A 14,432-nucleotide genomic window follows, 5' to 3' on the forward strand; every position below is an offset into this window, starting at 1 on the left:
AAATTCTATTATGAATTTGAGAACTTTCAGGAATTGACTAGACCACTAAAGTTTAACAGGATGGAAGTCATTGGTAACCGTGGCAATTCTGAAACCATGTTAGTCCAAAAAAGCATCTATAGTTTTCATACTCTCATACACTTTAATGGCAAGGATATACTCTAGGCCACAAATTGGATGTCATTTATATACAACAGTTAACTTTCACATTTCTCATATGCTGAAAACCAGTTGAATGCCAAAGAAACACCATAGCGATTTAGAAAGGTAGGCGTTGGATTCACCTTTATCTGTGTAATCACACTGGATATCAATGATAAGAAAGAACAAGGATCAAACCACAGTGCCTCCTGTGGATTTATGGAGCATTTGAGTGACTCTTATTTGTCCAAACATACATGGAATTTAAACTCGTGGTTGAGTGATTTTGTTTTCCTCAGTATTTTGAATTCAAAATAGGTAACAGTGCTATTAACCAGCTTGCAAGTTAAAGATTTCATGAAGGAAAATGAAGGGTTAAGTATTGATAGGAAAATGTGTCGTGCAAATTATTTTAGTTTCTTGTATAATTTCTTATAGAAATCTTATAAAACAGCACTGATTCTTCAAATCCACCAAGCGGGAACTAGGTTGCCTCCCCTATCTTCACAGACAGAGGAAATCAGCTAAGGAAGAAAATAGAATAAAAGGAACTTTCTTTTAATTTTCAGGTAATAGAGAAGAAAGAGTAAAGTTTTGAATAAAAGGAGGATAACTTGTATCCTCGATCACTACATTAAATATAAAGCACTTTTCTTTGGTGAGATTCCTACATGAATCCAAACTCTTAAAAAGCTGGGATTGTAGATAATGATAAACCACTACAAATGGAAGATCCAATGATCCTCAATACATGTACTTAACATGAAAGATCGCTTATAAAATAAAAATTTTCATCAATGTAGTGAGTTTTTATTAATACAGCCCTAGAAATAATTTTGAGGAAATCCATATCTTCCCTTATGGACCTTTTTCGTCTAGTTTTTCTTCCAAAAATATGTAAAAAACCTATACTATGAATCACAAATAAAGAGTTTTTTTTTAGTTTTTAGTTTTGTATTAATTGAGGCCTTTCCTTATTTTTTAATCTGATACTGAAGATAAAGATTATGCCTATTTTTTACAAACCTGATGGAATGGTAGATCGCAATTTGTATCTGCAATGTGGTTTTTTTAAAAAGACCTTTTATTATAATTTAATTATAATATATTCCAAATGTATATAGAAATACCCAAGGTTATAACAGATTCCTGCATGTGAGGTTACTAGTCTTTTTGGGAATCTTCTCAGTCCACAATTTTGTTTCTTAAAACCTGTCAGTGAACCACTTGGAGTAGTCCCCGGAAGAAATGTTATAAGACTCCATCTTTCTTGTGCAGAGATGATTGGAATCAGGAATCAAAGCTTGAGCCAAACAACATTCGATATGAAATCTGGGATTTTCGGGGGAGAGAGTGTATTGACCAGTCTTTAAAAGATTGTTTGGACCTGTGCCAGGTCAATTCAGAAGGATTTGGCACAGGCAGACATTGCATGTGCTTCACCACGAAGAGAATACCGTATACAGATAAAGAGAGGAATAAAACACTTTCACAAAAATGAAGCAACAGACTGAGGCTTTGGATGGATGGAAGACCTCCTTCCGTTTCTGGTTCTAGTCCCTGGTGTAGCAGTTTTTGCCCTGAGGCTTCCCTTTATTTTCTCAGAAAGTTTGGCCAAGTCCTCTTTTTGGTAAGAACAACTCCTAACCAGCATGGCTAGATGGGTTTAGCCTATGATACATCCCCACTAATGCCATCCCCCATGGGCCATTTTTGTTTTATAGTGGGAGTCCGGAACTGAAATGAGAATAATACATACATTCCAAAGAGTAAATTTTCCTTTCCCACACTGACAGCATCTTTTAATTTTTTCTCCTTGATCATCAGTTAATTTCACAATGAAAAGGTGACTCTACAAAGCTTCCTACACATTATTTTAGTAAACTAAGAGAATATAATTTTCATGTCAAATAAAGACATGTTTTAAAAAAAGAAAACATAGCATATTAACTATATTATAATATCAATATTAAACGTGTCCTCCAAAACACTTTGGTAAAAATAAAGCATTACACTTACAGTTTAGCCTCCAAGAATTGCAGGGCTTTCCCTTAGCTCATTGACCTGTTTTCCCAATCCTTATTGATTCGTGTAGTCGTGCCTATCTCTAAATTGTGGGATCCACTAAGACCTATTAAAAATTAAAATAAAAATATGGCCCATCAATCATCACCCAGTGATTCATAACAGCAGTTCAATTTCCACTTAATATTCAGCTTTTACATGTGGGAGTTGTCCTTCAAGGAAAAAAATCAATCATTAATAATTGTTTCTCTATAAAATAAGACTTGGGACACAAATCATTATCTGAAATCATCCAGAAAAACCCCAAAATTTAGAGGGGAAGATGGCTAAATTACAGCAGTGAGAAATGTGAAAACTATTTTTACAACTTTTGAGACAAGAATTAACTTCATCTAAACACTTAAAAAAATTAAACAAATCCATATTGTTCACAATCATCTTCATTTATCATCCCCAGGATACCAAAATGAGTATTATTTTTAAAAGTCAAAACAAATTGGGTTTTTTGTCTCTCTTGATAGCTATGTTCGTGCTGAAAAGAATTTTTATTTCTTAATATTTAATCTAAATTTAGGAAATGGAATAATTGGATACTGTGGAAAAAATGTTATGATTTAAAGGAAGGGAAAATTGATGGAGAAAATTCATAATGAAACAGACATTTTTGCAATGTAATTTTGGGGTCAAGAAAAGGAAAGTCTAACTTATTCAGCCTTCGGTTTGCATTCCAGCTTGGGAGGGACAATGGAGCTTAGACAAGGCTGATCAAAAAAATGCCTCTTCTCTCCAACGCAGAATTACCATGGACATAGTATTTAATGCCATCTAACCCTGGACAACAATGTGGGATCAGAGATATACCTGTGGGGAGAATAGAGGCACTCTCAACCACGCCAGGTGTGAGAGGTGGGTAAAAACTACTCAAAACGGTTTCTTTCTCTAGAGTACCCATAGCTAGTTCCAGAGCTAACTGGAGTCGTAGAACTACCATCAGAATGAGCCAAATGTTGAGAGGCCTCTAATCAATCATCAGAATTAGGGATACATGCTGAAGGCCTGATAGGCCTGACATCTGTTATCTTTAGTCCTCAGTCCTCCTTGCCTGGGCAGGTAGGCCGCCTTCAGGATCCCATGCTATTATTTTTTTCTGCCAACATCATATCAACGTTACCTGGCTGCAGAGACGTCCCATGTAAGAGTTAATCTGAAATTCCTTGTGGTCTCAGTCTATAGCCAAAATCCTGTTTTCTAACCTCAGCCAACAACAATGACAACAGACTACCAAATATAAAACACTTAATCGGCATGACCTCATTTAATCTCCACAAAAACGCTCTGCAGTAGGCAATATTAATACTTCATTTTATAGATGAGGAAACTTCACATTTGTAGAACTATGATTTGAACCCAGCTCTGTGTGATACTCAAGTCTGTGTTTCCATAACTATTATCTACCAATGGAGGGGTAGGAGAGTGGGCAGGCTGGATTGTGGGGAGTGGGGAAGGACCTGGAGGCAAATTTACTCCTGCTGCCTTCAAAATAATTTGGGCTTAGAGATCTTCGGAGTACAGGCTAAGGAACACATATTTCATTTTCCCAAGTTAGTTGGTGGTGTGCTTGATTTATGATTTATGAGGCCAAAACTGGAAATATGAGCTTGGGCATGCAGATAAAACGTGTTTTATATAGCCTTTCTATTCTCCTGTAGGCCTAGTGCTTCCTTACTATGTTGAAATTTAAAAGAGATAATGATGTTTTAAATACACACATTTGAGAGAAAATTTTCATTTTACTAATGCTTTGTAATTGGATATCATAATAGATATATTGTAATTAAAATGAGCAGAACCACCCCATATATTCAGTTTTACTGTTGTACCAGTATAGTTTTGCTTGTGATTTTTCAAGACACATAGAAAAAATATACTAAAGTCTCATCAGTTCAATTAATTGTGATAAGAAGTTAACAGGCATTTTTGTTTTAAATAACATACAAGTAGTATTTACATTAACCACTTCAATTATAGTCACCGCCATAAGCTTATGTTTTCTTATCTTTCAAATAAAGATAATCCTCACAAAACACTTCTCACAGTGTTGCCGTTCAGTAAATGTCATCACAATTTTTTTAACAGAAGTGCAGAGCTCTGATGTATTTTCTAATTTAAATAGACAAATGGTCTCCTTTACATATTAATGTTGCTGTACTCAATACAGAGCCTAAACTCGGTTCTATTATTCCACGTTCAGAATTAAGGACTCAGCTCATGGTTATTCATTTTGTTATACAAAATGAAGCAATCTCATGGAAATGTTATATATATCAATACATTTGGTTAGTTCTGTACTTTTTTTAAATCAATATTTTCGCAGTATTTTGGCCCATCAAATGCAGTTTGTATCTAAGGCATTCCACATTTCCTTCTTCCCATGATATTCCTGAAGGGGAAACCACAATTGCACCATAACGTTTTAAAGAAAGTGTCAGAAAATGTTCAAGTGGAGAAAACATCCTCTCAGCATGACATGAAGATGCATTACAATCAACTCCTTTTTTATTGAGGTGCCTAGATAAGGCTTAAAAATACATTATTGTTTCTTACCGCTGCGGAAACAATAACTGTTTCTTTTATTTTTGACATTTTAGTTTGTAATTTATCCAATTCTTTCTTCTTTTATAAGTCTCCACTCTCTTTATTTCACAGATATTATTAAATTCATTAATCTATAGTGACAAGCATAAGAAACCAATTTAGAAAGCCTATAAGCACAACAAAGTTTAGAAGATCTTTTAAAAACAGTGTCAACCTAATTCATATTTAATTTAAGTATAACAGTATAACATATTCAATTCAAGTATAGTAATAAGTAAAAAGTAAACCAAAAAACAAGGGTTTCCTTATTTTGCAGTATCACAGGAAAAAGCATGAGCCACAAGGGCCAAACTGTAATTATTGAATATTGAAATAGTAAATGTATAAGAGCAATAATAACAATGATTGTTAATAACTAATTATAAAAGTAATTGTCACAGTAGTGATTTCATAGTAAATCACCACAGCAGTGGTGACCAGATTTACAATGTATTAAGCAGATAAGAAGAGTCAATGGAAGGATTGAAGAAATTATCTGGGAATCTAAATTCACGTTATTTAATGGGAAATAAAACCAGCTAAACACAGAGTAAACAAAATAATTAAAGACAGAGCAGCTTGTAATCCTGGAAAACTTCTTACCATTTTATCACACCACCACTTGTTAGACCCTAATGAACGATGTTACCCTCTTATCAAAACCACCTCTCCCGAGTCAACCAGAGCAGAACAAGGAAGAAACAATCATTACAGATCTGATGCTGAATTTTAATTAACATGACACAGCAGGCAGTTCAGCTCCCGCAGTGGCAGAAAAAGATGCAGTAGTTATCCCCTCCCCATCCTCACAAATTTGCTGGTCTCGAAATATTGTTTTCTCTTTAAGGCCCTCAGTTCTGCCTGGCCCCACTGCAGGCCTCTGCTCTCTCTCATTCATCAGGAGCAGCAGGGCTGGGCTGGTGCCCTATCGGAACACCCTAGTCCTGTCCATACAGACACAGTTTCAGGGTTATCAAAGGCAACTGGATAAGATGGTAGCCTATTTCTTGTCCCTATATGGCTGCATATAAGCAAGGGGACACCCCAGTGTTACAAATTCTGTCACTTAAATTCTTCCCCATGAACTGAGATGCTGCTACCAATCAAACGTCTTCCCCAAGAGCGGAAGTGTCCTTGAGTCTCCCGCTCATCCCGTTTTCCCAGGGTGTTCACAGAAGACACCACGGAGGCTGCTTGCCAGCCTTGAGGACAAATAAATTATTTCCTGTTTCCTGCTCCAGATTCTATACATTATTGTATTTTAAAGAACAAATCATGCCACTTACCTGTGCAGTCAACTCTTGTTTTCTTATCAGATATTCTGCCCTTTCTTTTTCCATTAGCTCCTCTGCCTCTTGAATACATTTTTTTTGCAATGCTATGTCTTCTCTCTTCAAGTTTATTTGGGTATAAGTCTCATTTATGTAAACAGTGGTGGTGGCTTTTTTCTCCATAATTTGGTTGAGAGACAGGACAAACCTTGCATGCTTCCTTGCTAGCTCTTCCTGCTTCTCCCTGGGAGAAAAGAATTGCTACAGAGTAAGAAGTACAGCTCCTAAGAAAGGAATAAAGTCTGTGTGGTGAGATGAGCCCTCAGCAAGAGGAAAAGTGTAAGGAATACTTATTTTATGACTGTGTTTATGATTGTCGAAACTTGGTTGAAAGCCAGGCGCAGTGGCTCATGCTTGTAATCCTAGCACTTTGGGAGGCCAAGGCGGCAAATCACCTGAGAGGTCAGGAGTTAGATTCCAGCCTGGCCAACATGGGAAACACTGTCTCTACTAAAAATACAAAAATTAGCCGGGGATGGTGGCTTGCACCTGTAATCCCAGCTGCTCGGGAGGCTGAGGCAGGAGAATTGCTTGAACCTGGGAGGCAGAGGTTGCAGTGAGCCAAGATCATGCCACTGCACTCTAGCCTGAGTGACAGAGTGAGACTCTGTCTGAAATAATAATAATAAAAAAAAAATTGGCCGGGCGCGGTGGCTCATGCCTGTAATCCCAGCACTTTGGGAGGCCGAGACGGGCGGATCACGAGGTCAGGAGATCGAGACCATCCTGACTAACCCGGTGAAACCCCGTCTCTACTAAAATACAAAATTAGCCGGGGATGGTGGCTTGCACCTGTAATCCCAGCTGCTCGGGAGGCTGAGGCAGGAGAATTGCTTGAACCTGGGAGGCAGAGGTTGCAGTGAGCCAAGATCATGCCACTGCACTCTAGCCTGAGTGACAGAGTGAGACTCTGTCTGAAATAATAATAATAAAAAAAAAATTGGCCGGGCGCGGTGGCTCATGCCTGTAATCCCAGCACTTTGGGAGGCCGAGACGGGCGGATCACGAGGTCAGGAGATCGAGACCATCCTGACTAACCCGGTGAAACCCCGTCTCTACTAAAAATACAAAAATTAGCCGGGGATGGTGGCTTGCACCTGTAATCCCAGCTGCTCGGGAGGCTGAGGCAGGAGAATTGCTTGAACCTGGGAGGCAGAGGTTGCAGTGAGCCAAGATCATGCCACTGCACTCTAGCCTGAGTGACAGAGTGAGACTCTGTCTGAAATAATAATAATAAAAAAAAAATTGGCCGGGCGCGGTGGCTCATGCCTGTAATCCCAGCACTTTGGGAGGCCGAGACGGGCGGATCACGAGGTCAGGAGATCGAGACCATCCTGACTAACCCGGTGAAACCCCGTCTCTACTAAAAATACAAAAATTAGCCGGGGATGGTGGCTTGCACCTGTAATCCCAGCTGCTCGGGAGGCTGAGGCAGGAGAATTGCTTGAACCTGGGAGGCAGAGGTTGCAGTGAGCCAAGATCATGCCACTGCACTCTAGCCTGAGTGACAGAGTGAGACTCTGTCTGAAATAATAATAATAAAAAAAAAATTGGCCGGGCGCGGTGGCTCATGCCTGTAATCCCAGCACTTTGGGAGGCCGAGACGGGCGGATCACGAGGTCAGGAGATCGAGACCATCCTGACTAACCCGGTGAAACCCCGTCTCTACTAAAAATACAAAAATTAGCCGGGGATGGTGGCTTGCACCTGTAATCCCAGCTGCTCGGGAGGCTGAGGCAGGAGAATTGCTTGAACCTGGGAGGCAGAGGTTGCAGTGAGCCAAGATCATGCCACTGCACTCTAGCCTGAGTGACAGAGTGAGACTCTGTCTGAAATAATAATAATAAAAAAAAAATTGGCCGGGCGCGGTGGCTCATGCCTGTAATCCCAGCACTTTGGGAGGCCGAGACGGGCGGATCACGAGGTCAGGAGATCGAGACCATCCTGACTAACCCGGTGAAACCCCGTCTCTACTAAAAATACAAAAATTAGCCGGGGATGGTGGCTTGCACCTGTAATCCCAGCTGCTCGGGAGGCTGAGGCAGGAGAATTGCTTGAACCTGGGAGGCAGAGGTTGCAGTGAGCCAAGATCATGCCACTGCACTCTAGCCTGAGTGACAGAGTGAGACTCTGTCTGAAATAATAATAATAAAAAAAAAATTGGCCGGGCGCGGTGGCTCATGCCTGTAATCCCAGCACTTTGGGAGGCCGAGACGGGCGGATCACGAGGTCAGGAGATCGAGACCATCCTGACTAACCCGGTGAAACCCCGTCTCTACTAAAAATACAAAAATTAGCCGGGGATGGTGGCTTGCACCTGTAATCCCAGCTGCTCGGGAGGCTGAGGCAGGAGAATTGCTTGAACCTGGGAGGCAGAGGTTGCAGTGAGCCAAGATCATGCCACTGCACTCTAGCCTGAGTGACAGAGTGAGACTCTGTCTGAAATAATAATAATAAAAAAAAAATTGGCCGGGCGCGGTGGCTCATGCCTGTAATCCCAGCACTTTGGGAGGCCGAGACGGGCGGATCATGAGGTCAGGAGATCGAGACCATCCTGACTAACACGGTGAAACCCCGTCTCTACTAAAAATACAAAAATTAGCCGGGTGCGGTGGCGGGCGCCTGTAGTCCCAGCTACTCGGGAGGCTGAGGCAGGAGAATGGCGTGAACCCGGGAGGCGGAGCTTGCAGTGAGTGGAGATCGCGCCACTGCACTCCAGCCTGGGCGACAGAGCAAGACTCCGTCTCAAAAAGAAAAAAAAAAAAAAGAAAAAAAAATTGAGATGAGGACAGAAGGGAACACAAAACAAGCATCAACCTTGCAACTTTTACCACTTTTGAATGTCACGTGGCCTTGCCTCACACCACCTGTCCCCACATGCCAGGTAGTAACCACAGGGCATTTTGGGTTCAAGTATACAATGACTCAAAAGTAGTTTTGAGCAGGTAAATGGGATCTGACCAGATGAGTATTTTGATATGTATTGTCATCATGTCTAGCTCATTATCCTGAGATACGCTGTTAAGCTAAAGAAAGAAATCTCATCACATCTCCAGCTACCCTGGATGCTACAACCCTGCAGGCAGGAGCCAACAGAAAGCTCACCTTCCTCTGGATAGAAACTAGGGAAAGAAAAGAGTCTATCTTTACGTTTTGGAGGATGCCTGAAACCTCATTTGAGCCCTCTTACCTTCTCCCATCTGTAGCCAACTCTGAGCTCATTAGGAGTCATTAACCTCACACATCCATTGCTGGGCGGTGTCCATCTGAGAAAGACCTTAAGATCCTGTGAGGAAGACCTTAAGATTTTGTCTACCCCGCGGCTAACAACAAAAGGTTTACAAAAGGGACAATCGGTGCCATTTCTCTATTTTCATTTTTAAAAGCTCCTGCAATGTAAAGACCCTTTCCCTTTTGCTAGTCCTCAAGGCTAGCGAGTTTCAGAGGAATTGTGTTTGAAGGCTCAGGAAAATAAAAGCAGACTGCTGGGAAGTTTACTTCTAGATGTCAAACTCCACAAAAGCAATGCAATAAAAAGAAGTCTAGGTGAGAGACTCAGTAGGTGGTCAGATAATGGGTGCTTTGTGGATGCAGCAGAGGAAGCCTTTTAAGAATGAGTCAACCTGAGGACTGTGGAGCCTTGGGAAAACAAAGCAAAATAAGTGAAATAAAAAAACCTCACTAGGTGTGTTGTGATGGGCTGAGAAGAAAAGAACACTCACACAGTGTGGAACCTCAGGAAAACACATTCAAAGAGCTGCTCTGTCTGTATCTAGTTTTTGAAATTTGCCCAGGACGGGAGACATATCCACCACCCGTCAGAGCTTGTGAACCCTTCGATATGCATTTTTCTTTGAAAAAAATGATGCAACAAATGATTGTAGCTTGATGATGCCAACACACCTGCCACCACCTTCTGTTTGTTATTGCCTTTCCGTAAAGATTTGTCTAGAGCAGTGGTTCTCCCAATGTGGTCAGGACCAGCAGCAGCAGCATCGCCTGAGAACTTGTCAGGAATGCAAATACTTATCCCCACCACACTCCTCCCAGATCTATTAAATCAGCAATTTTGGAAGCAAGTCCCAGTAATTTGTGTTTTAACAAGCCCTCCAGGTGATTCTGATGCAAGCTCAAGTTTGAGAATCACTGGTCTATAGGAATGTGACGCTGCTAACTGGTTGATATAAATATCTAGCTTGGGTTTTATTTTTCTTGCTATTAGTTTAGCAATTGTGGTTTCCTCTTCAGGAATAGGACTAGTTTAGGAATAGTCTAGTTTATGTAGCAGGCTCTGGCCATGGTGGCTAGCATGCACCATGCACAAATCTGTATTGTGAATCCCCAACAGGATTAGAGAATGTGGTATTTCTCAAACTTATGTAATCATGAACTTTCTCTTCTGTGGAGCATCTCCCAGCAGAGGTGTACTGAGAGCCTGGTTCGGGATCCATGTCCCTGGGCCCTGAGGTCTCTACCTGATTACTGATGCTTTGATATCTGGGGCACCCTCTGATAATTTTGGCTTCCCAAGAAGACTTTTTTTCCCCTATAATAAGGGCTCTTTGTGAACATTTCTCACTCTGGAAATCAACATGCTGATATTTATGATATTTATTAAAATTTATCAAATTTTCTCACGGGGTGAGTAATTCTTCAAGGGGTTCTATCTTTGAGAATATATCTCTTCCTTTCATGAGCTAGCAAAGAGTTGTGACCCCCATTTCACAGATGGAGAAAATGAGGCTCACTAAGGGGTATCAGATCTTGAGCTACAGGCAGTTTCATATATTATCTCATTTAATTACAGATAAAATCTGGAACCCTGTCCTGGGAACCAGCCTCATCCTCAGTCCTCCAGCGGGTTACAAATATGACTAAATATCTTCAATGAACTGAACTAGATACAATAGGTCTGTTTTGACATTAGATTTATAAGATAATCCCTGCAAGATTTCTTACTTTGGTGGTGGGGGTTTGTAAACTTAATTCTATGAAAATGGAAACTAAACCCACTAGGTGTCTACCTTTGGAGGTAGCAGTAGAGGTAGTGTGTGATTTACAAACGGTAGTTGCTGCTGAGAAGCTAGATTGCCTCTGAAATATTACAGGCCTCCTGGCTGCTGTGGTTGAAGATTTTCTGCTCTCCTCCTCAGCCCTCTGTGGCCATCACCTTCCCTACCCCATCAGCCTGGGTCATCTCCTACAACCCATCTTCACCTCTCAACTTGCCCTGCCCCAGTTCAGATCAGACAGTAAACCCCTCCCGACAATTTTCCCACTCCAGCCATAGACACCTACTCCCTCAAATATTGAATATAAGAATACCTACCCCAGAGCTTCATTATATTCTTTCAGGTCAGTTATTTTCTTCTTCAGAAGCTCTATTTCATTTTCTGTCCTTGTAATTCTCATTTTTATTGTATTTATCTCAAAAAGATTTAATCTGCGAGCGTCTCTGACACATTCTTCAAAGTAAGTGGAAATGTTACTACATTATTTGAGGAAGAGCACAATTGTTGATACTGACTTTCATGAAAAAAAAAGTCTTTCTTTGAAATATTCTTTTAATAATGTTTTTGAGAATCAAGTACCTCTTATTCCCTTGGTCCCTCTCAATGTTACCTACTAATTATTTCTCTTATTTCTGCTGCTGTTATGGTAACCAGCTTTCTGTGGGCTTAGATCAACTTCAGACAGGTGTAGTCTGATAGTGCCTGATTCCTGCCCATTCCATGCACTTCTCACCTCCTGCCTAGGACTTCTGCAATTTCTATGTGGGACTTCTTTATGCACCCACACCCATGCATGTATAACCCAGAAGTACAAGAGGTAGGGCAAGCATCAGACCAATGATAGACAGGAGCCGGTGCATAAATATTTCTCCCTCTCTCACACTGATAGATGGTCCTGAGAAGAAGTAACACTGGGTCTTGGGGGCTTCTTCTCATAATTAATTAGTTTCAGTTAACAGCAGCCAACATCATAATCCACCTCATATTGGCTCTCCCTTGTCCTCTGTTTTGGTCTCCTTATCCCATCCTTCTCTTTGGATTCTACTCCCTAATAAAATAATAATGCAAAAGCCAATGCCTCAGGTTCTGCTTTTTGGGAGAATCCAATGTATTAAAGAAACAATTATTCATCCATAAATAATAAGTCAGTGTAATCACATATGACTTCAAAGGATTAGCTCAGTGTATGACAGATGGTCAATATGCATGAATTTTTGAACACTGCTGTTTAGGAAGGTGCTGGACTAACTACTCATTTCTACACAACAGACTCCCTAGAAACTAGCTGGTAGCTCTCCTGAGAGAGCTAGGGAATTTTTTTTCTAGGCTACTAATTAAATTGCTTGTTGCAGCAGGCCTTCTCAAACTTTGTCTCTCAAATATGCACATACATCATTTGGAGATCTTGTTAAAATGCAGCTTCTGATACAGCGGGTCTAGGGTGGGCCCAGAGATTCTGTATTTCCTCACAAGCTCTTACATGTTGCTTATGCTACTGAACCAAAGACCACACTTTGAGTAGCAAGGACTTATGACATAAGACCAACTAAATTTACATGGTTAACCATTTAGCATGTATCAAGGACCTTATAAGCTATTATGGTATTTTCCCCTTCTAAAATATGTTTTTCTGATTATAAAAGCAACCCAATCTAAAAACTAAAGAACAGCAAACAACAACAACAAAAAACACTCTTAATTCTACCTTTGGTGCAGATTCTTCTAAATCTGATTTTCTTTTCCTGCACATATAGTTTGTTGTATTTTCCCTGTCAAACTAGATTAACACCAAGCATATTGTTTTAAACCCACTCTATCAGTCAGGGTCCAATTAGGAGATAGAAATCTCACAGTAAATTGAAAAGGGAAAGTTTAATAGAATAAATTATTAACTACAACAGAGGATTAGAGTAATTAGAGGATTAGGGAATGGGTGGTAAGAAGTGAAGAGAACTTGAAAGCATTCAGAAACAGCAGACATAAGGAATAGCCACCATCCCTAGGGCTGAGATACAGTGCTCGAGGAAACAGCACCTTGAGACCTGGGAGCTAGGCCTCATTAGGGAGGCTGTGTCTCATTAGATGGCAAAGAAGTTCATGAAATGCTGGGCTGATAGAACTTGCTGGAAATCTGCTCTCTGGGGGTGTTAGGGGTCCCTGCCCACAGAGAGGTGCCATACTTCAGAACTCACTGCAAAACTACCCAAGGGGGAGCCAGAGAAGCTCTTCATGAAGAGGTGCCTCATTGGTAGTTGAAGCTACCCAAGGGGTACTGGGGGAAGCTGCTGGGCATTGTGGACTGCTGGATGCTGCAGGACCATGGCCTGGAGAAGCTGCACTCACCGTTAAGAGTCAGCCAAGTTGAGCACACTGGAACCAGGAAGAGAACCCCTTCCTCCTCCATATCCCTCCTATGCCCTCTGTGGACAAAGCTGAACATTGTGCCAGCTGGTAAAGGGGAAAATTTACAGGGTCCAGCTTCCTTATCACAAAGTAGAGGCAATAAATGGCTAACTGGAAAATCTACCTTTTATTTTTTTACTTATTAAGACCACTGTTTTTAAGTTGGGCTCTCTGGGAAACAGATTATAAAATGTGTGTGTAGAGCATTTATTGGGTAGTGCTCTGAGAAACATCTCTTTGGAGGAAATGAAAGGCTGGGCAGAGGAGGAGGTTAAACTGTGATGAGCTTTGGAGCTATGATCATGCTGTGGAGTTGTTCTACACTGAGGCAAGGAGCCAGGCCTTTGTACCCTCATAGTGAACAATCATGAGTGGAGGTGGCAGGCACTAGGGAGAGTATAACTTGGAGTGAAGCTTCTCTCTTCTGTTTTTGTTTGTTTGTTTGTTTTTGTTTTGAGATGAAGTCTCGCCCTGTCACCCAAGCTGGAGTACAGTGGTGCGATCTTGGCTCACTGCAACCTCTGCCTCCCGGGTTCAAGCGATTCTCCTGCCTCAGTCTCCTGAGTAGCTGGGATTACAGGCATGCGCCACCACTCCTGGCTAATTGTTTTTTGTACTTTTAGTACAGATGGGGTTTCACTATGTTGGCCAGGCTGGTCTCAAACTCCTGACCTTGTGATCCACCCGCCTCAGCCTCCCAAAGTGCTGGGATTACAGGCGTAAGGTACCGCACTCAGTCCCTTCTCTCTTTTGTTGAAGGTAATTCCTGGAGAAGAACTCAACTGTGAGCCTCAGTCAATATACCTGGCATCTGGAGAAATAAAGTTTGACCCTTACCCCAAATACAAAATTTACCTCAAAAAAAAAAAAAAAAAAAAAAAAAAAA

At 41.1% G+C, this 14,432-nt stretch overlaps 1 protein-coding gene across 1 annotated transcript in view; it reads right to left on the reverse strand.

Annotated features, from left to right (window-relative positions):
• The window catches only part of CCDC175 (coiled-coil domain containing 175), a 63,306-nt gene that overhangs the window by 42,627 nt on the left and 6,247 nt on the right, over positions 1 to 14,432 (reverse strand). Inside the window, 5 exon segments of the mRNA XM_017865847.1 lie at positions 3,212 to 3,300; positions 4,771 to 4,844; positions 4,847 to 4,892; positions 6,087 to 6,315; positions 11,461 to 11,596. Coding sequence (XP_017721336.1) covers positions 3,212 to 3,300; positions 4,771 to 4,844; positions 4,847 to 4,892; positions 6,087 to 6,315; positions 11,461 to 11,596 — 574 coding nt within the window.

Source organism: Rhinopithecus bieti, unplaced genomic scaffold, assembly GCF_001698545.2.
Source record: "Rhinopithecus bieti isolate Rb0 unplaced genomic scaffold, ASM169854v2 scaffold_83527, whole genome shotgun sequence".
In the NCBI taxonomy this organism is placed as follows: domain Eukaryota; kingdom Metazoa; phylum Chordata; class Mammalia; order Primates; family Cercopithecidae; genus Rhinopithecus; species Rhinopithecus bieti.